This window comes from Mesocricetus auratus, unplaced genomic scaffold, assembly GCF_017639785.1.
Source record: "Mesocricetus auratus isolate SY011 unplaced genomic scaffold, BCM_Maur_2.0 Super-Scaffold_100019, whole genome shotgun sequence".
Lineage (NCBI taxonomy): Eukaryota > Metazoa > Chordata > Mammalia > Rodentia > Cricetidae > Mesocricetus > Mesocricetus auratus.
The window spans coordinates 6920478-6946640 of NW_024429200.1; the positions used below are offsets into that span (position 1 = coordinate 6920478).

General features: G+C 36.9%; 1 protein-coding gene across 7 annotated transcripts in view; it reads right to left on the reverse strand.

Annotated features, from left to right (window-relative positions):
- The window catches only part of Agbl3 (AGBL carboxypeptidase 3), a 79467-nt gene that overhangs the window by 37300 nt on the left and 16004 nt on the right, over positions 1-26163 (reverse strand). For 6 of the 7 annotated variants that reach the window (XM_040728729.1, XM_040728728.1, XM_040728727.1 and 3 more), the window contains 6 exons: positions 21582-21689; positions 15466-15604; positions 13886-14665; positions 9255-9423; positions 1693-1819; positions 131-231 (listed from right to left, as the gene is read on the reverse strand). In XM_040728729.1, coding sequence (XP_040584663.1) covers positions 131-231; positions 1693-1819; positions 9255-9423; positions 13886-14665; positions 15466-15604; positions 21582-21689 — 1424 coding nt within the window. Of the gene's footprint in view, positions 1-130; positions 232-1692; positions 1820-9254; positions 9424-13885; positions 14666-15465; positions 15605-21581; positions 21690-26163 lie in introns of those variants that run through there. The other variant, XM_040728732.1, reaches the window with a different exon arrangement.

The following is a 26163-nucleotide window of genomic DNA, read 5'->3' on the forward strand; positions in this document are numbered from 1 at the left end:
TGGGTGACTACATACACCCAAACCCAGAAAGCCATTTGAACGTTAAAATGGAAAACTTGCTGTAGGACAGCAGACAGGTTATTCATCTGACAGCCTGAATCTGACACTTATCCAAATTGGTTTGACTTACCTTACTCCGGTCAGGATCACAGTAGTCCAATAGAGAATCACAAAAATGATATCCCATTGACTCTAAGTCTTTTGTGCTGAAATGAGTGCCTCGTTTATTGCCTAAAACATCAAAAAATTTATTCACCCTGGAGGATGAGGTACTAATTTTTTCTTCTCAGATAAATCTAAATTGTGAGGCACTATAAACAAGACATAGGTACAACTCCACATTTTGTCCTTTGGATTTCTTCTCTGGAGCAGGTCATTTAACAGTGTAATGCTTTTGCTCATTCCAGTCTCACAACCTGGAGCAAAGCTTATTGGATGTACACTGATGCGTATTGCAAGGCAGAAGAGAAGTCAGTAAGACAGTTACAGTTATGGTCACCAGTTGCTAGCAGTGATAACTACTCAGAAAAATTCCATGAGAAAATGTTTTGTTGTCATCATGAATGATGTCACCTCAGCTTCAGGTCATATAAGAAACTAGGGGATTTCCAGGCATGATGGCATACACAGTTAGTTCAGTTCCAGTGACTCAGAAGCAGAGGTAGGCAGACCTTTGTGAGTTTGAGGCCAGTTTATTCTACATAGTGAGTTCCAGGACAGCCAGGGCTATGTAGAGAGATACGGTCTCAAGCAAAAGCAAAAGCAAAACAAATACTAGGTAGAAATTACATATATGAATTTCCAGCATTTTTCTTTTTCAAAATGGGAAAAGTTCTCTTATGAAGCCCATGCTGGCCTTGAACTCAAGATTTGCCTGCTTTTGTCTCTTGAGTGCTGAGATTACAGGCAGGTACCACCATACAACTTAGATTTGAAACATTTCCTAAGAGTGTTAAAATCACTGTAATACAGAATATTCTCACCTTACTAATACATGCTAAGTATGACACAGATCTTTCTTTCTTTCTTTCTTTTTTTTTTTTTTTTTTTTGGTTTTACAAGACAGGGTTTCTCTGTATTGTTTTGGAGGCTGTCGGACCAGCCCGGCCTCGAACTCACAGAGATCCACCTGCCTCTGCCTCCCGAGTGCTGGGATTAAAGGCGTGAGCCACCACCGCCCAGCGACACAGATATTTCTTATGTGAGACTACAGAACATAGCTTCATTTTTAGTTGCAGGAACAAAAGGCTTCCTTTTAAATGTAAATTTACAACAACCAATGAATGAATGAACCATCCAAAGAAATAAACGATGCAAACAGCCAGTCTATTTTTGTTTGGCAAACAGCAAATCAAATAAAAATTTTATGTACGGACATTGCTTTTTCTTGACATAATCAAGAATTCCCATTTTTAAAAATCTATAGGAAATCCCTTAACATCAACAATAAATACTTAAAGATCAGTAATGAAAGAGTGCATCCCAAAACATTCTTTTATAAACAAAAGGAGATGATGACAAAAAGATACCACACAGTAGAAATTTATTCATTCTGCTTACAGGACTGATCACACATACGTGTGCCTTTAAGTGGGAAGAACATGTTCACTACTGAACTGTCCACGTCGTTAACCTTACAGCAAAGCCTAGCTTTGATTGGCTACCCAGGACGAGGTCATCAAGAACAATTACCAAGAGTAGATCCGCAGAAGGTGGCCTCCAACGTGAAGCTGTTCCTGATGCCCATCTTCCACATCACAACCCTTCCCGTCCCCTCTTTGCTCTTCTGAACATTAAACTTGCAAGCTGAGAAGGAAAACTGAGAAGCAGTGATTAAGAATGGCAGCTGTACTTTTTGGGACGAGGTTAAGAAGGAACAGACAGGCAGCCTCTTTCCCTTTGTTATTATTACAGATACAAGCATCCTTCTCATTGATTTTTGTTATATACAGATACATATGAAAATTCAACGGAGAGTAGCTGGGAGTAGCAGGAGGGGAAAAACAGGGGAGAAAGTGATGTATTTCTCTTTCATTTAAAAAAATTGAGTGGATAAAAACCAATAAAAAAGAAAATAACATCCTTGCAAAAATTGTAATTCTCAAAGTTGAAAGTGTAACCTTTTATTTCCTGGTCAATAAAAATAACTATTTTTATATTTTTGGTTGTGAGCCTTGCCTTTAAGACTGAGCCATCTCTCCAGCCCAGGAGGCCTAGGCAGTCTATTGGGCCTCTGGCAGTGGAACCAGCATTTATCCCTAGTGCATGAATGGACTTTGGGAGCCCATTTCCTATGGAGAGATACTCTCTCAGTCTAGATACACGGGGGAGGGTCTAGGTCCTGCCCCAATGATGTGTCAGACTTTGATGGTCCCTCATGGGAGGCCTCACCCTCCCTGGGGAGTAGATGGGGGGGTGGGATGGGGAGTTGGTGGGGCAGATGGGAGGACAGGAGGGAGAGGGAACTGGGATTGGTATGCAAAATAAGATTGTTTATAATTTAAATAAAAAATTCTTAAAAACATAAAAATAAAAAATAACTATTTTTACTTTGTTGTCCTATAGCCTAGGGTGGCCTCTAATTCACTGTGTGGTTCAGATTCAACTTCCGCCACCACTGTCCATGGTGGGGAATAAGTAAATTTTGTGGAAGATAAATTCATATTTTGAGAACTAGAAATTGTAACCCCAACAATAAATACACTTTTATCATCATATAACTTGTCCCAAATAAGCTTATTAATCTTTGCTACTATTAGTGTAGGATCTCATACTTTTAGGAAAACTTCTTGTTTTGTTGCTTGCTTTTTTTCTTTTTGAGACAATGTCTTGTTATATAGTCCAAACTAGCCTCATACTCATGGAAAACATCCCTGCTGAGATTACAGATATGTGCCACCCCACATAGCATCTTGTATTTTTAGTAAGTTCTAGAAAGTCTGCATGTTTCAGAATGAAGATCCATCCTGTAGATTTCCAGAAATAGAATGAGGAGTCTTTGCTTTCATATGAAAGACCTTGTGGAGATGTCTTGAAAGACTGTTTATAAAGAGATCGGTGTTTTGTTTTTTTTAACCAAGACAAGTGTCCACCAAGAGATGTGGGACTTTATTTTTAACATAAAGTTTACTTGTGTCCATTCTGTGATTTTAATTGTCACCATCACAAACAGAACAGTTCTCTCCCTGCCTCCCCTGCCTTTTTAATTCCCCTCATGCTATCCCCTGATGTCACATTCTGCCACCTCACTTTTTCCTTTGTCACTATGTTTGTGTTTCTGTGACTTCTGTCTAGATGGAATTGCGTTTGCAACCTTTTGAGACTGGCTTCCTTATATAATACCTTTGAGATTTATCCAAGTTATCACATTTAGAAATATTCATTCTCTTTTATTGCTGATGGGGAGTTCCATTGTATGCCTATACTACAAAAAGCCTAGTTTGGATTGTCTTTTAGAAATTAAAAGAGATTCTAAAAATTTTGTATGTACAGGTTTACATATGAATGTAAGTTTTCATTTATTTCTATGTTTCATCTCTAGGCATGTGATTGCTTGATCACATGACAACTGTACATTTAAGTCTGTAGGCAAACTCTTCTCTAAAATGTTGTATTATTAAGCAAGTTTATGAACAATGTATATGTGAGTTCCTGCTGCTCCAAATTCTTCTCAGTGCTTGATATAGGCAACCCTTTTTAAAAAATTTTAATCGAGCTATTAGACATATAATTGTATCTCTTCATGATTTTTACCTGTAGCTTCTTGATTGCTAATGAAGTAAAATGCCTTTTTCATATGGTTATTTATCATTATATACTATTTTTATGAAATATTGTGGTGGTTTGAATGTAAATGGCCATCACAGACTCATAGGAAGTGGCATTATTGGAGATGTACGGGTGGCTTTGTTGGAGGAACTGTGTCACAGGAGGGGCTTTGAGGTTTTGGAAGCTCAAACCAGGCCCAGTGGCACTCTTTCTTCCTGCTGCCTGCTGATTCAGAAATAGAACTATCAGTAACTTCTCTAGCATGTCTGTCTGAATGCTGCCATGCTTCCGGCCATGACAATAATGGACTATACCTCTGAACACGTAAGCCAGCCCCAATTAAATGTTTTCCTTTATAGTGCCATAATTATGGCATCTATTCACAGCAATAAATCCCTAACTAAGACAATATCACTAATATCTAATATCAATGCTATTTTATATAAATTTATTTAATTACTGAGTTATTCTAAATATAAGTTCTATGTCAGATATGCGATGGCAGATATTTTCTATTTATTGCATCTTTGCATCCTCTTTCATAGAACAAAAGAATCTATTTTGAGGAAGTCCAATTTATTTATTTATTATGACCCAATGTGAGTTAGGTTTATGTCTGTATCAGTTACTTTTCTATGCTATAACAAAATACCTGCTAGAAGGAACTTTTAAAAAGGAAGATTTTTTTTCAAGATGTATTATTTTTATGTATAAGAGTGCTCTATCTGCATGTATGATCTTATGTTAGAAGAGGGCATCAGATCCCACTATAGATGGTTGTGAGCCACCATGTGGTTGTTGGGAATTGAATTCAGGACCCCTGGAACAGATGCTAGTGCTCTTAACTTCTGAGCCATCTCTCACAGGCAGGCAGTGGTAGCACATGCTTTTAATCCCAGCACTCTGGGGGCAGAGGCAGGTGGATCTCTGTGAGCTCGAGGCCAGTCTAGTCTACAGAGTGAGTTTCAAGACAGCCAGGGTTGTTACACAGAGAAAGACTGTCTTGAAAAACAAAAACAAAAACAAAAAGGAAAACCAAGTTGAGTGTACAGTCTATGATGTTGGAAAGACATGCTAGCAGGAATTTGAGGCAGCTGGTTACATTGCTTCCCCAGTCAGGAAGCAGAGAAAATGAATGCCTGTGCCCAGGTCACTTTTGTATAGGATCTCAGTCCATGGAATAGTTCTGCCCATATTTAGAACTGTTGCAACAGTCCTCTTACTCCAATTAATCTAATCCAGGTAAGCTTTCACAGACACACACAGAGGCTTGTCTCTTCAGTGATTTTAGATCCTGTCAAGCTGGCATAATAGCAACTATCACAGTGTTCAAGAACCTTTTTTGCCTAATGTCATGTGACAAAATTTTGTTTTATGTGTAACACTTAAAATGTGAGGTTTAAGTGAAAGATGATTTAAATGTGGCTGTCCAATTGTTCCAATACCATTTACTGAAAGATCTTGCTATCAGATTTCCCATGTGCCTTGACAGAGGCCATGTATATATGTGACTCTACTACTGTACTGGACTTGATATCAGTGCCTATGCCCTCCCTGTACTACATCACATCAATCACAATTGTTTTATGCTATCTGAAAATTTAAGTGAGATACCTTTAACTTTTTTACAAGATTGACTTTCTAGGCCCAATTTCTTTGCATTACTTACAACTAACACAAATTTACTTATTCTGTAAACAATTATGTTTTGATTTTTCTTGAAATTGAGTTAATGCTACCCACTATCCAGGAGAGAATAAATATCTGTGTTTATGTCCAAATCCATAAATATAGTATATCTCTCCATTAATTTGGATCTTTGTCAGTATTTTTAAGATTTTAGCATATAGATTTACATATTTTGCTAGACTTACAAATACTCATTATTATAGAATTATGACAAAATAGTATTGTCTTAAGTTTTGACTTACAATTATTCATTTTGACTAGAAATTATGGACTGACCTTTTACCCTACAATGTGCTAAAATCACTTATTCTGAAAGTTTTTGTAGATATGTTGAATTTCATCTGTGGGCAAAAAGGCCTTCACTGCTTCTTTGTAGTGAGTCTGCCTTCTTACCGTTACTTCAAACGTTCAGAAGGATGCATGGAAAGAGAAGTATCGGCTGGGACCGTAGCTCAGTGGAAGAGCACTTGCCACATGTGTGAGTGCCTGGGATCAGCCCCTAGTCCTGCCTTAATAAAGGAAGGTGTACGAAGAAGCATCCTTGTTTTGTGATTTTATCTTATGAGAAAACATTATCTTATGAGAAAAACATTATCTTTAAAAAGTCTCTTAAAAAGTCTAGTATGATGTTAAGTATAGAATTTTTTAAATGGAAAATGAGATTAGGTTGAAAAACTCTTTAATCTTTATTTGATAAAAGTTAAAAATAAACTTTAATTCTTTCAAATTTTCATACATGTATACAATGTATCTTGATCATATCAACTCTTTACTCCTCCCTTCCAGTTCTTCCAAGATTCTTCCCATCTATCCCTCCCAACTTCATGTCCTTCTTTTATACATTTTTACCTATTTCAAATATCAATCTTTTATTCATTCTTTGATAATTCCATACAATATATTTTGGTAAAATTCATTTTCCTGCTCCAATTTCTCCCAGACCCTTTCCTACCTCCCTACCCACCCAACTGCATGTTCTTTCTCTCTTTCTCCCCAGCATCATCATCATCACTATCAACATCATCATCTTCTACAACAACAAAACCCAGGGAATTCAGCTTGTTTTGGTTGACTGTTCCTGTGTGTGGGGTCTGTGCTGGAGTGTGGTCAATACACTATGTATCAATCTGTTGAAGAAAACTGCCTAATAGTTCCTTACTTAGGGGTAGGACTCCATGCCTACTTCCCCTGCTCCATGTTGGGATTTTGTCTGGCTTGAACTTGAGCAGGTCTAATGTATGTTGTCACAGTCTCTGTGAGTTAATATGTGCATCTGCCCTGTTGTACCTGGACAATGCTGTTTCCTTGAAGCCATCTACTCTCTCTGTCCCCTCTTCTACATATATTCCTGAGTCTTGAGAGTGTGATACAGGCATCCCAACTAAGGATGAGCATTACAAAGTCTCTTTTTTCTCTGCATGTTGACCCGTTGTGAATTAATTAGCATCTAATGCAAGAAGAAGCTTTTCTGATAAGGGTTGAGCAGTGTAAGGATCTATGAGGATAGCCATAGCTATGTCATCAGGAATAGTTTTATTGCTATGTCCATCTATTTATCAGAATAATAGAAGCTGGTTTCCCTTAGAGTCCATGTCCTATTTAGCTTCAGGTCCTTTTTAACACATGAGTGTGGAGGCAAGAAGACAACTTGTAGTTTAGTCTCTCCTTCTACCACGTGGGTGGCAGGTGTCAATCTCAAACTTAGCAACAGGTGCCTTTACCTGCTGAGCAATCCTGTTGGCCCAAGAATTTTAAATATGGAATGACAGCCTGTGTCTCTTTCCAGCAAATCAATGTAACTTATGATAATATGGTATAAGTTTCCTAAATTTATTAATTGAAATATATGTAACAATCTTTCAGTATTTTCTAACAACTCATGAAAGAAATTCATCAAATTACAAAAATCCCAGGGTTCTTGAGTAGAACCACTAGGACACCCCTTTACTGTACTTGTCTGCAGAATATGCTTGAATTAATAACCCTCTTCCACTCTTGAATTAGTAATTTTTTGTCATCTTTCTCTTTCTGGTCAGTGTTGGTAAAGTGTTATCAGTAGTAATTATCTTTCCCACTATAAGCTTTGTTTTATGGTTTTCTCCACTATTTTTGTTGCCAACATCACCAACCTTTCCTTTATTCTGCTTGTTTTCAGTTTAGTTTTTCCCCCCTTTCTAATTTCTTATGTAGAAACCTAGATAGTGACTTGAAATCTGGTTTATTCTAATATAAGCTTTTCTTACTACAAATTTTATTCTAAGCAGTACTACATTAGCTGAATCTCAGAATATTTTGTATGTAGTATATTTATAATCATCCTTGAAATTTTCTCTTTGGCCTCTTTAGAAATGTGGTTTAATTTCGAAGAGTTTGGGCATTTTCTTCTTTTGTTGATTTCTAGTCTATTTCCCTTGTGGTCAGAGAGGATACTTGACGATTTGAATTCTTTTTAAAGATTTATTTTAAGGCAGGATCTGATATGTGTTGAGGACTTTTCTATGTACTTTTACAATATTGTGTATCCTGTTCTTCAGCAGAGTTGTTCTATAATGGCCAATCCTGCTGGTGTTGCTCAGTTCTTACCTGTCTCCTATTTACCTGTTCTTGTTTACTAAGGAAAGTATTTTAAATCTATACCTTTATTGCAGATTTACATGAATGTTGTAATGAGAATAATTGGAGGTGTCTGTATTTTAAGCAATCACTGTATTAGGGGACATCTGTTTAAATGCAGAATGGCTGGTTAGTGTTCAAAAGACGGGTTGATTCCATGTAAGGTATAACTAATTAGAGATTGAAGACTTTAAGTAACATGTCAATAAATACAAGCTAAAATAGCTTAGGGAAGTTAGATAATTTTATAGAAGCAATAAATTATATCTACAATTGCTGATATAACATAATAATAGATTCAGGTATGGGATTGCTTTCTCTGATTTTCCCAAAGGGATAAATATTCTTGGAGCAACAAACATGTTCTTTATATGAATATCTATTTCTATCAGATCATCCTTTCTGTTTGGTATGCTTGACCCCCAGTTAGTCTCAAGAAACAATATTTTTCAGTAAGTTCTTTATAATTAAACCACTTAGTTAAGAACTTGAAGTCTATGGGATTTTGTTGGTTACATTCTTTTCTCTAAAAAGGTAAAGTTATTTTATATTTATTATTATTTGGCAATTGAACAACTCCAAAATTTTCACCATTTGCACAGACAAATATACTGTATTCTCTTCTAATTCTACTTTCTATGTATTTTTGAATACTGGTCATTAATTTTTTCTTTGAAAAGTTCTAAGAAATAAATTAGTGTACATTTCTTAAGATCACAAACTTTAGTCTGTGTAACACTGACACTAAAAAATCTTTTTAAAAGGTTAGGTCTTGAAATTGATAATACAAATGACAAATTGAGGAAACTTCAAAAGGTAAAATAGCACCGGTCTTAGGAGACAAGAATAGAGGCGCTTTTTAAAAAAAATTTCCAAATTATTGGGCATTAAACAGACCCCAATCATTGTTTTCTCATGATCAAATGTAAAAATTAATTTAAAAAATAAATAAATAAGCAGGTTAGCAAATAGGATGAAGAACTTGACTTTCCTACATGAGCAGCATTTACTAAAGGAAAGTTAAACTCTTTTTTTTTTTTTTTCGAGACAGGGTTTCTCTGTATTGCTTTGGGGTCTGTCCTGGAACTCACTCTGTAGACCAGGGTGGCCTCGAACTCACAGAGATCCACCTGCCTCTGCCTCCTGAGTGCTGGGAGGAAAGTTAGACTCTTAAGGGTACTTACTTTATTTGGACAATTTTTGCTCAGCATAAGTGGAAAGATCCGTTGCTGTAAGTACAATCCTTTGGCTTTAGATCTGTTGCTACCATCACAGCCATACATGAAAATGTTCTGCTTCCTGCTATGGCCATGAAGGTCACAATATAAAATGACTTCTCGTTTCTCCATTAGCCTATCAAAAAGAAAAGGAATAAGTCACTAAATTTTACCTCTGAGTTTTCTATATGTGCTGTAGATTTACAAATATAATAAGAAAATTTAACATCTCCTTTTTTGACTTTTATGCTCTAGTTTTCCAATGTAACAACAATTTCCCCTCTCCCAGGACTCCTAGCAGATCACGCTGCTTTGTACTTTTGTTTTGTGTTGTCTGCAGCTCACCCTTCCTTTGACAGCGACCTTAACAAATGTCCTACCTGACTAGGGAGCCTTCGTCCTTCATCTTTAGTGCTCTCAGCCTGCAGAACAAGTTTTGTGTCTGACCCCTGCCTACCCACCCACTTCAGTGTAGAACCGAGAAGGTTCTGAAACTTGGCAACACCTTAAACACACTACTTCCTTGTCACCTATCTGGGAAATTTTCATGTTCTGTATTTAAGCTTGTTAAAGATGGGGAATGTTCAAAAATCATCTAGAATAGTGCTATGCACACAAGCACCCGAATACTTGTTTAAAATTGAGTGCCTCAGAATGTGGTCCTGCAAGCAATAAATAGTTAACCTCCTAGAATACCATTCTGAGAGAAATGACCCTAAAATTTAAACTGAATTTTTCTAATAAAATTCTAATAAATACTTAAAGGAAACTATCATGTATTCCTTAACACAACAGCCCTTCACCTGTATAATTTAATACTCAGCTATTTTAAATTAAAAAAGCAAGTTTTTCAAACTGATGATGAAGAGAACTGGAAGAAGAGGCTTTAAAAGTGGCACATGCCTTTGGCATCTAGGTGGCAATTGTGTAGTTTGGTCTTTTGTGGGGACCCTAGCCGCGGCACCAGGACCTGTTCCTGACTCATGAGCTGGCTCTTTGGAACCCACTCCCTAGGGTGGGATGCCTTTTTCAGCCTTGATGCAGGGGGGAGGAGCTTGGTTCCGCCTCAGCTTGATGTGCCAGGCTTTGCTGATTCCCACAGGAGTCTTACCCCATCTAAGTGGAGACAGAAGGAATGGAGGGGGAGGGTAAGGAAGTGAGGGAAGGGAGTGGGAGGCGAGGAGGGGGAACTGTGGCTGATAAGTAAAATAAATTTTAAAAAGATGAAAAAAAGCGGTGCCATGGTGGTAGTATTATGAGCATTTTTGTCTCGTCTTATTTTCAGACTTTATATGGTATTTCTATACCACCTAAACAAAATTACATGTGTTATTTGTTCTGTCTAGAAGGGTAAATACTAAAATGCTAACAATGGTTTTTATAAGTATATATTTATAAAAGTCAAACATTACTTTGATTAAAAATGATTATAAAATTTAAAAATAAAATTTGATGTACATTAATTTACTGATTTTATTTGATAAAATCCATTTAAGACAAAAGAATCAACATATCATTACAAGTTCTTAGAAAACTAGATTTTAAAGCATGACCTTTAGATATGAAACATGCCATTCTTTTTAAGTCCAACAGTCAGAGGTCTGGTGATAATTCAGCTTCCCACATGAGCAACATTAGAAAGCTGTACATCTATGCAATTAATTCCTAATGAAATACTACCCTTGAAGGAAAGTGAGATATTAATATTCCTTCAATTGAATTAATTAAAATAAGTTTTGACTTTCTTTTTGTCCACTGGTAATTAAGTATTATAAATATTTTATAGTAAGTATCCTAAGTGTTTATTCTTATGTGAACATGCTTTAAGTATACTTTATATTGTGTATACTTATACTTACATCCTGTACCTTCCTATGCATATGTGCCTGCCTTATTTTTTCTTGACTGCTCTTGATTAAATGAGTTAAGGGTATTTCTCTTTCTTGTAATTCTTTCAGAAATAATTGAATTGAATCCTGCCTTAACCTCTCTACAAGGCAACCTGAGAACTGAGACATTTAAATTAGCTTCCACAGAGACAAGTCAAGTTATATTGGCTTATAATCCATCATGTGTCAGACCAGGAACTCTTAATGTCAAAGGTCATTAAATAGACATCAAAGACAATATAATGGGCATTACGTCAGCTACCTTTATGTATATGTTTCATTTTAAAATAACAAGATCGATACAAAAGGTAGAAAAACTGCACTATCCTATTTCTTTTGCAGTTTCTCTTTTGGTTAGCATATTGCATAACTCTGTTATGTTCTATAGAACAAAGAAACCAATCTAGGTACATTACTAACCTCCCAACTTTATTTAGATTTCATTAGTTTTTCCACTAGTGTCCTCAATTCTATGCCAGACACCTGGACACTTTACATGTAGTCAGATTTTTACTGTTCACATTCCCAGAATAAAAGAAATCACAGGTTACTCTTTTGTTAAACATCCCACAAGGATGGCCTGGCATCCACATTTGCAAAAGCTATATAAAACCAGGATTTCAGGTTTTTGTTTTGTTTTTCAAGACAGGGTTTCTCTGTATTGTTTTGGAGGCTGTCCTGGAACTAGCTCTTGTAGACTAGGCTGGCCTCGAACTCACAGAGATCCGCTTGCCTCTGCCTCCTGAGTGCTGGGACTAAAGGCATGCGCCACCAACACCTGGCTGGGTTTCAGGTTTTTATGAGGATTTGCACTTCTTACTTTCCAAAGCAGATAAAAAGATTTATCTGAAAGTTAAAGTTGAGGCTAAACTGTCTAAGACTACCAGAGCCACAACAGGAGCTTCTACCTTCTGTTTCTCTGAGGAGCTGGGGGTGATCTTTGGTTCCTCAATTTTGTAACAAGTGCCTTGTGTTTGTCGCTGAGATGAGTTCTGGTATGAAGTTGGTTAAGAAGACAATAATCAGGATAACCCCAACGAAGACTCCTAGCAATAGTGGAGAGGGTGCCTGAGCCGGCCTTTTCCTGTAATCAGATTGTTGACTACCCTACTTGTCATCATAGAACTTTCATAAAGTAATTGATAGAAGCAGATGCAGAGATCCACAGCCAAGCACTGAGCCCAGTTCCTGGAGTCCAGTGGAGAGGGAGGAGGGATTAGATGAGCAAGAGGGGTGGTCAGGATCATGATGGGGAAACCCAGAGACAGCTGACCCAAGCTAGTGGGATCTCATAGACTATGGACTGACAGCTGGGGAGCCTGCATGGGACTGAACTAGGCCCCATGGATGTGGGTGACAATGTGTGGACTTGGTCTGTTTGTGGGATCCCTGGCAGTGGGACCAGGATTTATCCCGGGTGCATGAACTGGCTTTTGGAGACTATTCCCTATGGTAGGATACCTTGCTCAGTCTTGATGCAGCAGGGAGGGACTTGGTCCTGCCTCAACTTGGTATGTTAGGCTTAGTTGACTCCCCTTGGGAGGTCTTTCCCTCTCTGAGGAGTGGATGGGGGAATGGGAGGAGGGGAGGGGAGAAGGGAAAAGAGGGGGGAACTGTAGTTGGTATGTAAAATGAATTTAAAAAATTTAAAAAATGGGAAAAAAGAAGACAGTAATCTCTATAATGGAAGTTGTTGTTATAACAATTGAGTCATCCTAAATATTTACAATGAGTTTTCACATCTATATAATTTTATTAATACTTTTCTTTTGCATGTGAGAAATCATATGAATACATTTAGAGCTTTTAATGTTCTGATCTTTATTTGGGCATATTTTTAATACTTTTCCCATTTTATCCTCTTAACTTTGAGATATCAGTCCCATTCTAGAGACAACAAAACTGAGACTTAGGTTGGTTTTTAAATTGCACAAAGGTGCACAGTTAGCAAGAGACATAACATCAACTCTAATATAGTATGTTTAAGCCCCAGGCCCAAGGAATGGGTGTTCTGTTTCCAATAGACTTTCTATTCATGACTGTTATTACCTGAATCTATCTAATAATTCACCCTTCAAAAAAACTTAAGTACTAAGTTGATTTTACTGTTCTAGACTTAGAAAATTTAAAGGTGTTCAAATTCTTCTGTGGGCAAATGAGACTATTATTCATGAAAATTTAAATAACTACACCAACTAATACTCAGTCAGGCAGTGGTGGCACATCCCTTTAATCCCAGCAGTCAGAGGCAGGCTGATCTCTACGAGTTCAAGGCCAGCCTGGTCTACAAAGCTACATGGAGAAATCCTGTTTCAAAAAAAAAACTCAAAAACTAAAGGACTCATCCAGCACTGTGTAATTGGCATAATGCCGGAAGGCTTTGGTCTGTTGTTAATTTTCATATATAAATGATAAAAAAATACAGTGTAACCAACAAGGTTATTATAAGCTTTAGTAGGAAACAAATTTGTGATATGCAAACTTCACAGTTTCACAAAGACATTGAAATGTTCTGGAATCTGTTTCATCATTAAAGGGAAAGAGTTTGTTTACAGTGCCAGAAAGGTATATGATCAGAGTTGGAAAGAAAGGAAAATGCTTATCAAATACCTTAAGTTAGAGTAAAAGAAATGAATCGAATTGTATGAACAAAGTTCTTATTACCAAACTTACTAATTAAGCAGAGATACAATTTGAAGATTATTTTACCTATGGATCATGTTCCTTGTATACCAAACAGAAGGGAAAGATTCCTTCAGGAGAGATGTATAATTGCGGTTTAAATCCCGTCCAGCTAAGGAACATCGGTAATTTCCCACAATCACACCATCTGGATTCAGCATGGGTACCACCTTGAAGACGAAAGTGTCCCGAAGCAGCCGTGCATCACTTGAGTCTCCTAAAATATAATCTAGGAAGCCTTTCATGATCCAAGAGCTGTTGGTCTCTCCTGGATGGACCCTTGCAGTCAAAATCACAGCCTTGCGCTTTCTTGAGTCACTGTTCTTCAAGGGAGTAGTGATTGTCAAGACATAAACCATATTCCTAGCAAGTGTGTGACATAAGACACGTATTTTACAAAACCTAGATCTCACTGGGTCACTGTTGATGCCAGAAAGGTATTCTTGAAGGTTGGTGTAAGTGTATGGATAGCAGTGAGCAAAGTAGCAAGTATCCTTGTCATGTGGAAACTGAAATGTCCATGTAAGAGAAAAAAAATGGCGCCCATCTTGCCCAAGATTATTTTTATAATACTTGATTTGGTCTCCTATTCTCTGCCAGCCAATGTTATGAATCTTGGCCTCTTTTTCAGAATAGAACAGTGGCCTCATACCCCGATTGTAAAGACTAGAAGGCTTGGTGAAGTTGACAATAGTGAATCTGTAAACTATTTCTGCTTGGGTATTAGTGACCTGGAAATAGTACCACTGAGTATGCTTATTTGTGAAGAGGTCTGGACGCACAGTCAACTGGTATTCATAATCTGCCCTAATACACAAAAAAGGAAGGAAAAAAGCACGTAAGAATGATATTAGAAAAATAATCTTTATCTATTTCATATAGTCATAGACAGCTTTTCTTGGAAGAAACAATTTGTACTTAGAATTTGATAGCAAACAACCACAAAAAGTAAGTTTTGAAAGTTTTATTTCATGAGAAACTGATTTTATTTAAATATTTCTTTGTAAATGCAGAAACTCAATAAAATTTTATATTGAAATATACAATTGTATTGAAATATACAATTATTTCCTATAAAATAAATAGGTAAAGAGTAATTGAAACTGAAGAACAAAAATCAGTGTTTGGTGTTTGGCTTTTCTCCCCCTGAAGCACACACTTTATTTTCTAATAATTCCAGTTCTAGGAATATAAAATAACCATCACTGAGAAAGGTCTGAAAGTACATGTAAAGTAACAAAATTACATAGGTTTCAAAATTTGAACTTGTAGCAAAAAAATCTGGTAACTATCTATACCCATACTTAGTCACTGAAGATACTTAATGAAGGCAAAACACTTTTCACTGTAAGATTTACTTACATACTAATCTTTTCTGATTGTGACTTTTCCTTACCAAGCAGCTTTTTTTATAAATGTTCATATACAGAGTCATAAATACTGACCTAAGAATGCATTACATAAACATAAACCTTTAATATCCCTAATTGGCATTTATACTTCAGGGATTATAGTTAAGTAATGGAGATTAAGAACTTTAATGTACCTAATCCAAAAAACAAGTAGCTAATGGCTTACTTCCTCTAATAAAAATAATTAAAACCTACACTTTGACTACCTTCTGTAGATTACCACTCTCAAACCTCGCTTCAAACACCAAAGTGTTGTCACAGTTGTCCACAGGTTGTTTCAAGGGTGTTCGGTTACCCCCAACTCGGGAATACACAAAACAGGGCTCTTTGTAAGCTGATGAGAGAAGACCAAATCAGTGTCAGTAAAATAGCCAGATAATCTCATGTCCAACATGCTTCTAAATAACCCACAGATCAAAGAAAAGCATCACAGCCATATTAAACAATATTTTGAGCAGAATGACAAATCAGGCACTGCATCAACATTTGTGAGCTGGAGTGAAAGTTGTACTTAGGGAAAAGCTTGCAGCTTTAAATGCTTCTAAGTTTTAAACACTAGAAAGACTTAAAATCAGAGGACAAATTCTGGGTTCTGCTTAGGACACAGAATACCGTAAAGTGCATTGTTTTAGGTCTGTAACAGAAAAAATTACTACTGTGAGCAAATTTACAACTTAACTTAATTTTAACTACTGAAAATTCTGTTATCTATGGTTGCAGGACAAATGCCCAATTCAAAATCTAATGTCCCTCTAAAGGAGAGATGGGTCATGAGTACTTGGTGTAGACCACGGCGAGAAACATTCATTTTAAAACGTAATCAGTTAGGGCTGGCCGGATGGTTCAGTGGTGAAGGGGTATACTGCTCTTGTAGAGACCCTGAATTTGGTTGCCAGTGCTCAGACACTACCTGTGACTCCAGCTTCAGGGGACCGCGTGTGGCCTTCACCAGCACCTGCATTCTTGTGTACATACTCACACGAGACACAGAATTTCAAAGTAAGTCTTTTGAAAAATTGTAACTGGCATCAAATAGTTGAGTGTGGGTTAGAAAGAAAAAGCAGATCTCTGAGAGAATATGAGCGATATGAGGGATACATGGGTTTAAGGGATTTTGTCCCTATAATAGTTCATCGCGTGGACATATCCAGATAATCACACACACACACACACACACACACACACACACACACACACACACACACACAGAAAAACACATTTCTGAGAAAGCACTATGTACAATGCATAAAACCCTACCTAGGTCATTTCCCCCTCCTCCTTATGTAACAAAACCTTACATTCTTGTGGAGCAAGGACAACAAACACTGTCATCTTTAGGGAACAAGTGTTCATATACATTATCTGGGAAAAGAAAAAATTTCAAAATCCGAAATCCTTTACTACTTGGGGAAGGAGGGAATACAGGATGGATGTTTTGTTGCTGAGAACGAGAGACAAGGTGTATAACTAAGGTTTAAACAGAATTACAGAGTTCTGACTAAACGGTCTCCCCCAAAACACTGTAAGAGGCCATGAGTAAAAACTAACAAGGATTTATGAACTGGAGAATATGGAGCTCAGAGAAAATTTCCCTACAGTGTAGCATAATGGAAAAGATATAAAGCTAAGAACGGCCCAGAACTGAGAAGATCCCTCTGGTGATGTAGAGGGATCTCAATCCTGTGGTGCTGTAAAGAATAAATCTAATACTAACTTAATCCCCAAACTGACCCCCCCATCTCGTAATATACACTTACAGAATTAGAGCCTGGATTTTTTTTTCAGTTTTCAGACATAAAAATTATTTGCTTTTCCACATAGATAAACTCCTCAGCTACCAACCAGAGAATTTCAACACATATGCTTATGCAGGAACATACACAGAGACAATCCCACAGACATGCGTCAAGAGGGGAAACTACATAATCAGTTTAATATAATGAAGATGCTGGGTCTAGCAGGTAAAAATTTAGAAGGAGTAAGATAAGCTAAAGAACCAAGTATAAAAGAATGTGCAAAATCAGATGGAAATGTAAGAAAGCATCAAGCAGCGTATGACAAGGGAAGAGCAGTAACAAAGTCGAAACTACCTCTGACGAGCTCACCAGGACACTTTACAGAGCAAGGGAAATACTCAATAAACATGATGATGGTGAACAGAAACAGCCAAAACTCAAGCAGGAGTTTCTAAAACAAAAGTAGCACAAAACAAACAGAGTAAGAATGCCAGATCCAAGAATTGTTAGACAATATTAAATAACCTAGCATATTCACATTGCAGAGGGAAAGTGTGAAGAAACAATACTTGAGATTCTGACATTACACACTGGCACCACATCTAAGCTTTAAAAAGTTCATGGAACAACAAACATATCTATGTAGGAACAAGGATTGAAAGGCTCGGGGGTTACAAGTTTGGGACATTTTTCAAGTGCTGTAAGGTAAAATTTGTCAAGTAGGCAATTTTTTTCTGAGATAGAATTAATTTGCATTACAAGATTTCCAGGGAGAAGTGTTATTATATAGAAATTTAGATCTCCACCCTAAATAAGTAAATAAACAAGTTTTTGAAGGCCAGGCAGCTAGATAGTTCAGTCTGTACAGTATCTTCTGGGCAAGCAGGAGGACCTGCATTCAACTTCCAGAACCCACATTTTTAAAAGTCAGGTACAGTCACAGAGCCTCTAATCCAAGCATTGGAGAGGCAGAAACAGACAGACCCCTGAGGCTTGCTGGGCTACCCAATCTAGCCTAGTCAGTGAATTCCAGGCTAAAAAGGCACACTGTGAAAATCCCACAGTGGGCAGCATCTGAGGAATGGCACACAAGGTTTACTTCTGGCTTTCACACACATGCATATGCTCACATGCATGCATTCATACACACACAAAAGAAACTAGTACTAGAAATTAAAAGTAAAATAGTCACTTTTCTTAAATGACCTAAAAGATTATTAATGAAGGAAATAGTAACTTTGTAGCATATGAAAAAGTAAAAATACATTTGAAATTATGACAAAAAGGAAATTGGGAATACACTTTTTTTTTGTTTTTGTTTTTCGAGACAGGGTTTCTCTGTAGCTTTGGAGGCTGTCCTGGAACTCACTTTCTAGACCAGGCTGGCCTCGAACTCACAGAGATCCGCCTGCCTCTGCCTCCCGAGTGCTGGGATTAAAGGGAATACACTTTTATAAGATTTTTGTGTTATATATAAATATATATAGTATTATTTGAAAGTAATTTTATATTTACTTTTAAATTATTAGTCTTAAGGATTCATTTATTTGTATTTTATATGTATATATGAGTGCCTGTATGTATGTGTGTGCACTATGTGCATTCCTAGTGCCCACAGAGGCCAGAAGAGGGTGTTATATCCTTGGAACTGGAGTGACAAGTGGTTGTTCACTACCCAGCATGGATGCTGGAAATTTAACTGGGATCCTCTACAAGAGCATAAAGGGCTTTAACTACTGAGCCATCTCTCCATCCCCAGTTAATTTACTTTTGAGACAAGTCTTTTCTGTGTAGCTCAGGCTGACCTTGAACTTGTGATCCTCTCACTCAGCCTCCTGAGTGCTAAGATACAGGCATGTGCCACTAACACTCAACTGCAAGGAGAGTCTTTTATAAAGACATACATTGAAAAACCCAAGGTCACCACACAAAAACATAAACAGGTATATATAAATCAATAGTTGGGATAAATAGGACTAAATATAAGCAAATTGATCTCAAAAGATAAAATGTAATAAAAATAAAAAGACAACATAGTAAGATAGCAGGTATTGAATCTAGTTGCATCAAAACTTATATAGACTATAGTAATTTAAAACGTATCTTCAAACCATATAAAAAGCAAAGTGCAACTATATGCTGTATATACCTACATTTTTAAAAAATGAAGAAAACATATTAAAAATAAAATGATAGGGCCAGGCATGATGGCCCACGCCTTTAATCCCAGTACTTGGGAAGCAGCGGCAGGTGAATCTGTGAGTTTGAGGCCAGCCTGGTCTAAATAATGAGTGCCAGGTTAGCGAGTGTTAGACAGTGAGACCCTGCCTCACATAAACAAACAAACAAACAAAAAACAACAAAAAACCCCAAAATTTTAAATGATGGAAAAAGATATATCATATAAATATGAATTAAAAGAAAGCTCAAATGGCCATTTTTGTATCAAAGTATCCTGCTATGGACGAAGCCACACCATCAGAGTGTGATGTTAGCACAAGCGTCAATACATCAGCATAGAAAACACTGTCTGAAATAGATTGACATGTATACGTGAACTGACATTTCATAAAGGTAGCTAGACATTCTGTGGAGGATAGGGTAGTCTTTTCAACAGATCATGGTGAAATATTTTCAGAAATAGTTGAATGAGAAAATAAACCTTAACTTTTATATTCTAAGCCATGTCCCAAAAAGATCATGAGTATAAAAAGAGAGCAAGTTGTTTGTAGTCATACAAGGGTGAACTACTTTGCAATGTAAGAGCATCAAGTAGCACGGTGAATTTGAAGACCACAGTTCTGAGGTGAAGAAGCCAGACACAAAGCCATGCTTGTTATATGAGTTTATCTTCAGGAAGCTTAGGATCACTGATGAAAATCAGAACAACACTTGCTCAGGGGTACATGTGGGAATTCACCAGCAGGTGGACAACCAGGGACTTCGTGGGGTTCCGTATTCCCAGATCACTCTTCATACAATATACTTTGACTTAACATCACATCATAGCATGCAACATCACATCTTCCACAGCCTATCCTACAGCTGCAACTTTCTATGAACCTTAGTTCCCACTTGTACTTACTTTATATCTCACTTATTGAAACCCTTTTTGATCCTGTTTTTATTACTAATAAAATGGGAGAAATACAAGTATTTCCAAATGACCTTTTATATGCTAGGTGAAACTCAAGTATGGCAGAAAGTTTTCATCTTCAAATTTCATTTCCATTGTTTTCCTTTCAAACCATTTACACGCAAATCTTCACAACTGCCAACTTTAACGCTAAGATGAAGTGGTTTTAACAGCAATGCACATTGTTTCTCCCTCAGGCCCATGCTCTACCCTCTTCCCACTGCATATTTCTCCCCATCACATGTTTCTGTGGAGCTGATCTTCACGGGCTGTCTGGGAGGGTTTGAGCTCTGGCTGTGGACAGTAGGGAGCTCTGGTAGAACTCGGGAAGGTAGGAGGAGAGTGGCATTAAGCTATCTCCCGCCAGTGCCACAGGTGGCCACTGTATGGTTCTTCATGAAAGCCACAGTTGCTTGGGGGCTGCTTTCTCCCACAGTTAAAGGTTCCAGGTCCTAGAAACCATCCCACTTTCTTACTCATTCAGACCTAGGAGACAGGTCATTGTTCTGTTGATAGTCTCCTATTGCTTCAGTGTTTGTCTATCTGCTCAGCTCTAAGTCCATTAAGTTTCGTTAAGCTCTCTTAACTTACTCCATGTAAACTCTGACAGGATCTTTACTAACTTAAACCACTTACTTTTTTATAGAACTGATTTCAGCTATGTGTGGAAGATTTAATGTTAGTCATGTAAATATTTGAAAAAGAGTTTAAAAGTTGAGAGGTACTTATCAGTTTAGTGTTTATATATGTGATTTTTAGGATTGTCACTGTATAGAAACAGTCATTGTGAATTTTTCTTTGGCATGCTTGCCTTTTCAATACATATGCTCCCTGGAAGCTATTTTAATATATAGAAACAATAAGACAGCAAACTCTGATGATGAAATTTCATGAAAGTCCCATAGTTCCTGACATTAGTGCTTCAGGGACAGATTGGGACACTTGTGTTGTATAATCAGCATGTACTATCATAAAGGCAGACAAGACTTTTACATTTGAAGCGCTCTCAAAGTGCCAATGTTAAGAACACTTTCCTAGAATATAATCTTGAACCTCATTTGCAATGTAGATTATTTTCTTTTCTTTCAAAGATGGTAACATAAAAAATAACAGAAAATCATTTGAATGAGTCTACAAAGGTAAACTGCAGATAAAGAGGTAATAATGATTTTGCAGACAATATCACTAGACTTACATTGGAAAACAAAACATAATTCATTCTATATGGAACTCTCCATTTAATGGACAGCATATTTAAAATATGTCTTCAAATACATAATCTGTACTAAATATTTGAATTAATATGTAGTCATACATTTTTAAGACAACAGGGACTTCCTAGTAATTTGAAGTTCCCTCTGTAGATAACAAGTCTAACTAAGACATCAAACCAGACACCAAATTATATTTTATAGCAATGTGTTAGAGAGTATGCCCACCATCTTCAGCTAGATAAACCACAGTATCTTCCTTGGTATTTGGGTAAACTGGTTCTATTTCCAGGCCTGTTGGGACATATACCGGCTCAGGAAAAAAAGGAGTCCACTCTAAAAAAAAAAAAAAAAAGGAGGGGGCATTATTTAAATATGACTTCAAAATAAATTTGCATATATACTTTCAAATTACTAATTGATATATACCTAGCCCAAAATTCAATGTTTTATGTATTGCTAGAATTTTACCAAGGATTCATCACAAGTAATAACACTGTCACACTATAACAAAACTCATGACTGGATATGTACCTTGTTCTAACTTACTGTTGAGTTCAGCTTATAAGCTCTACAGTAGTTTCCACTTCTCTTAGTCCTCCAGGCCAGTTTACCCCACCTCTACATGTCTGCTTATTCCACTTTATACTTTCTGCTTCCTTTGTCTTCAGCCTTGTGCTTGGTCATCCCTTAAATTTGTAAACAGATTTATGTTTCTTCTCTCTCTAGGAAGGGTGAATATTCTCAGACTTTCACAAAAATTCCAATTATAATTTTTTGTTGGGAGTATTCTGAATCTATAAATTTGGGGATAACTGGTGACTTTAAAAGAATGAGCCTTCCAAAACATGATTATACCCTCTCCCTCTACTTTACTTTTAGTTTCTGTGATCAAACTGATGACAGAAACTTCGAGGAGGGAGGATTTACTTTTGTTTGTGGTTTCAGTGGGCTCATCAGTAATGGCCGGGAAGGTACAGTGGAGCATCTATCTCAGTTCACATCACACTACTGAGGGCCAGGGACCAGAGAAGGGATGCTGGGTGCTCAGCATGCTCCCTCCTTTATTCTGTCTGGTTCACAATGCTGAGTGGAGTCTGCATTAGGTGAGTCTTTCTAGCATCAGTCACTCCTCTCTGGAAATAGCTTCTTTACTTAGATCTTTAAAAATTGCTATTGTTAATGCTTTATAGTTACATACAAGACTTGTATGTCTTTTTAAAGGTTTCTTTCTAGGTATATTGTTTTCTAACTTATTTTGAAACAATTGGATATATGTGGAAAACGTACAACAGTAAACCAGAATTGTTTCCCTAAAATACTTTAACACAGTACTAAATCCTTTCCAAATACTTACGTATTCCTGACAAAGGAAAAAATCCTCTTGTACAACCATCAATACACCCATCAAGTTCATTAATTTTGGTTTGTTACTACTGTCTAACCCTCAGACCCTAACAGAGACTTTACCAGTTGTGCCAGTGGTAAAAGGATCCGCTTTAAAATTGCGCATTTTACTTATGTTCTTTGTGATTTTAATTTTTGAAATAGCCTTACTCTATCTCAGGCTGACCTTGAACTTGAGGATCTTCCTTTCCCGCTTCCTGACTCTACTACAGTACTGAATTGCAGGCTATCTAGTTACTCCATAATCTAGACAGGTGAGCATCCAAACGACAAAGTAGACCCTGAGTACCTGTCTAAGATGCTGTCGACTCCACAGACTGTTAAAAGGGCATAGTCACAGAATTTTAACATAAGTCATGAATATGTAAAGCTCCCTTTCAAGGAAGGGGGATATAGGACACAAAGGGTTAGCGCCTGCTGGACTTTTCCTCCATTAACTTCTAAAAAAACTCCACTAAGAGCTCTCTATCCATTTTTTCCCCTATAGAACAAGATACATAATCTAGAATAGAATGTCCATTACATCTGGGGAAAGATGTTATATTGCCTGCCACATCTGTTATTTTGTCTCTATATATCTTCATATTCTCATTTCACACAAATGCAATCATGCAATATCCTTTGTCTGACTTCTCAAGAATGTTTGTAAGGTTCATCCATCTGTAGCATGTTTTTAATACTTCATTCCTTTTATGGCTAGTTGATATTTCATTACATAGATACATCACATTTATCCATTTATCTCTTGATGCACATATGGATTGTATTCATATTTTGGCTATTGTGAATAACACTGCTATTGACATTTGTGAGTTGTTGTCTGGACACATCTCATTTTTCCTGGGTGTACCTAGGAGTAAAAACGCTGAGTCAAATGCTCTTTGACTTTCATTCCACAATGTTTCAAGTGATTGCATAGCTTTACATTCTCTCCAGCGTTATCAGGCTTCCAGTTTCTCTACATCCTCATCAACACTTGCTGTGATCTAACATTTTGATCTTAGTCATCCTTCCCGTAAAGTGGTATCTCAGTGTAGCATCAATTTGCATTTCCTTGATGGCTAAGATGTCTTTTCTTTATTGGCAGTCTGTCTAACTTCTATGACGAAATGTCTTACTGGATTCTCTACGTGGATTTTCAAAGTAAGGCACTGATGACAACAGTATGTCTTTGGGAGTTATTTATTATAGGAACATTCATATGTTCCTATAGCAGAACTATTATACAGGTTTTTCCTTATGCCCATGACCTATCAAGTTTCAGGTTTTAGGCCACTTCAGCAGTTTCAGGTAAAGGTTCCATTTCATAGAGTAGGCCTAAAATCCAATTTAAAAAATGGTTGGTCAATCCTATAAACATTTGTGTCATGACTGTATAGCTTTCAGACAGGTTTCTGTTGTAGGGGGCAGGGTTTGTAGCTGGGTGATACTGATAAAAATTACCTTTCTTCTCCAGGAGCATGAAGAGTACCTTCCAGTACTACAAGTGCTAGGTAGTAAGGATGAAACTTCCAGACAGGCACTAGCTCAACTTCTCCATGTTCAATGACATAAGTGTTGTCTTCAGCAACAAGGCCTTACCATCAGGTTGTGGAGAGCAATAAATAGCCTTGGGAATAGCCTGTGATACCTGGGAAGTGCCACGTGACCCCTCTGTATATTTCCTTACATGTGGATGTTAACTTTTAAGCTTTTGATATATGTGCCATAATCTAAATAGCCACAGAGGTTAGTAAGGGACTGAGGGGAAGAGAGGATCTCCCAAGGTAGGGAAATAGAATATAGTGTTTGGGAGGAATAAAGGGGAAACCATTTAGAAAGCATTTTCACTACCTTAATAGTTTCCTTGAAAGTATAATGCTCTAAACTTGGACGAAATCTAATTTATTGATTTTTGTCCTTATTCTTATTTTGGAGTTATCTCAAATCCATTTCATCCAACTGTTGGGAGTTTTCCCCTTATGTTTCCTTATATAGCTTTATAAATTTGGCTCTTATATTTAGATTTTGATGCTTTTTTTTGTATTTGGTATTAGGTGGTGATGGCCAAATTTTATTCTTCTGCATGTTTATCCAACTATCTTACCACCTTTGCTGAAAAGACTAATTTCTTACTGAAGTTTTGTGACCACTGACATGTGAGTTTATTCTGTACTTTTTTTTTTAAGGACAGGGTTTCTCTGTGTAGCCCTGGCTGTCTTGGAACTTGATCTATAGCACAGGGATTCATCTGCTATAATGTAAAATATCTGATATGAAGGATATTGTATGTGACCCCTGTGAAAGAGTTGTCTGACCCCAAAGGGGTCAGGACCCATAGACTGAGAATCACTGCCTTAAAATAATTAAAATAATGATCCTCAGGAAATTCAGTAAGATATGAGAAAACAGATAATTCAAAAAAATGAAAACAGCTCATGATCTGAATGAAAAACTCAACACAAATAAGGCATTAAAAAGCACCAAATAGAAATCTTGAAGTTAAAGGACTCAAATAAAATAAATTTGATAGCCACAACAGCAAAGTAGGTTAAGAAGAATTTCACTTTCATTGATTTCTGGAAGTAGCAAAATATAGAGATTTAGTTTTATTATTCCCCTTGCCTATATCTATCTGTATTTGTATCTGTACCTTTACCTCTGTCTACACCTTCATCATCTCTATAGTCTATCCATATTTCCAGTTTTCCAAACACCTAGTATTTTTTGTTGTTTTTAATGAAGATTATATTTTTTCTCCAGTGTGTTCTTGGTACCTTTGTTAAAAACAAAACAAAAAACCCTCAGTTGGCTGTAAGTAGATGATTTCTGGATCACCTCAGCCTTCCTACTAGTCTATGTGTCTGCCTCTGACAGTACCATCTGGCTTGTTTTGTCGTGATCAAGCTCAGGGCCTTGCACAGGCAAGAGAGCTAATTCCCCAGTTCAACCAGGTTGTTTTTGCCAACTGCAACTTCATAGTTTATTTTGAAATTCAAGTTTTGTGATGTTTTAAGATCTGTTTTAAACTCATTAATTATGGTTCATTTACTTAATGAAATCTAACAATCATAAAAAGATTGGTCTATATGAGCTAAAACGCAAAGACTTTGACAATAGACAATGATGTATACAATTGGCTAGAGAAAAGCTCTATTTTTTAATCTACATGGCACGCTAGATGTCTAGCTTTGACTCTTGGCTAAAAAAAGGACAGCAAGATTAGTAGATGAACTGTTTAAGTTTTAGGCTGCTCCGGTAACCCCTTAAAATTTATGAACTGATGACTTTCAGTTGGCAGTACATTTAAACAAGCTGTTTTAACCACATGCTAGGAAAGACGCAGAACTAAGTTTTGATTTGCCTTAGTTTCTGAGGCAGATTCACCGCACACATGTTGTTTTAATCAGACGTCTTTATGTGT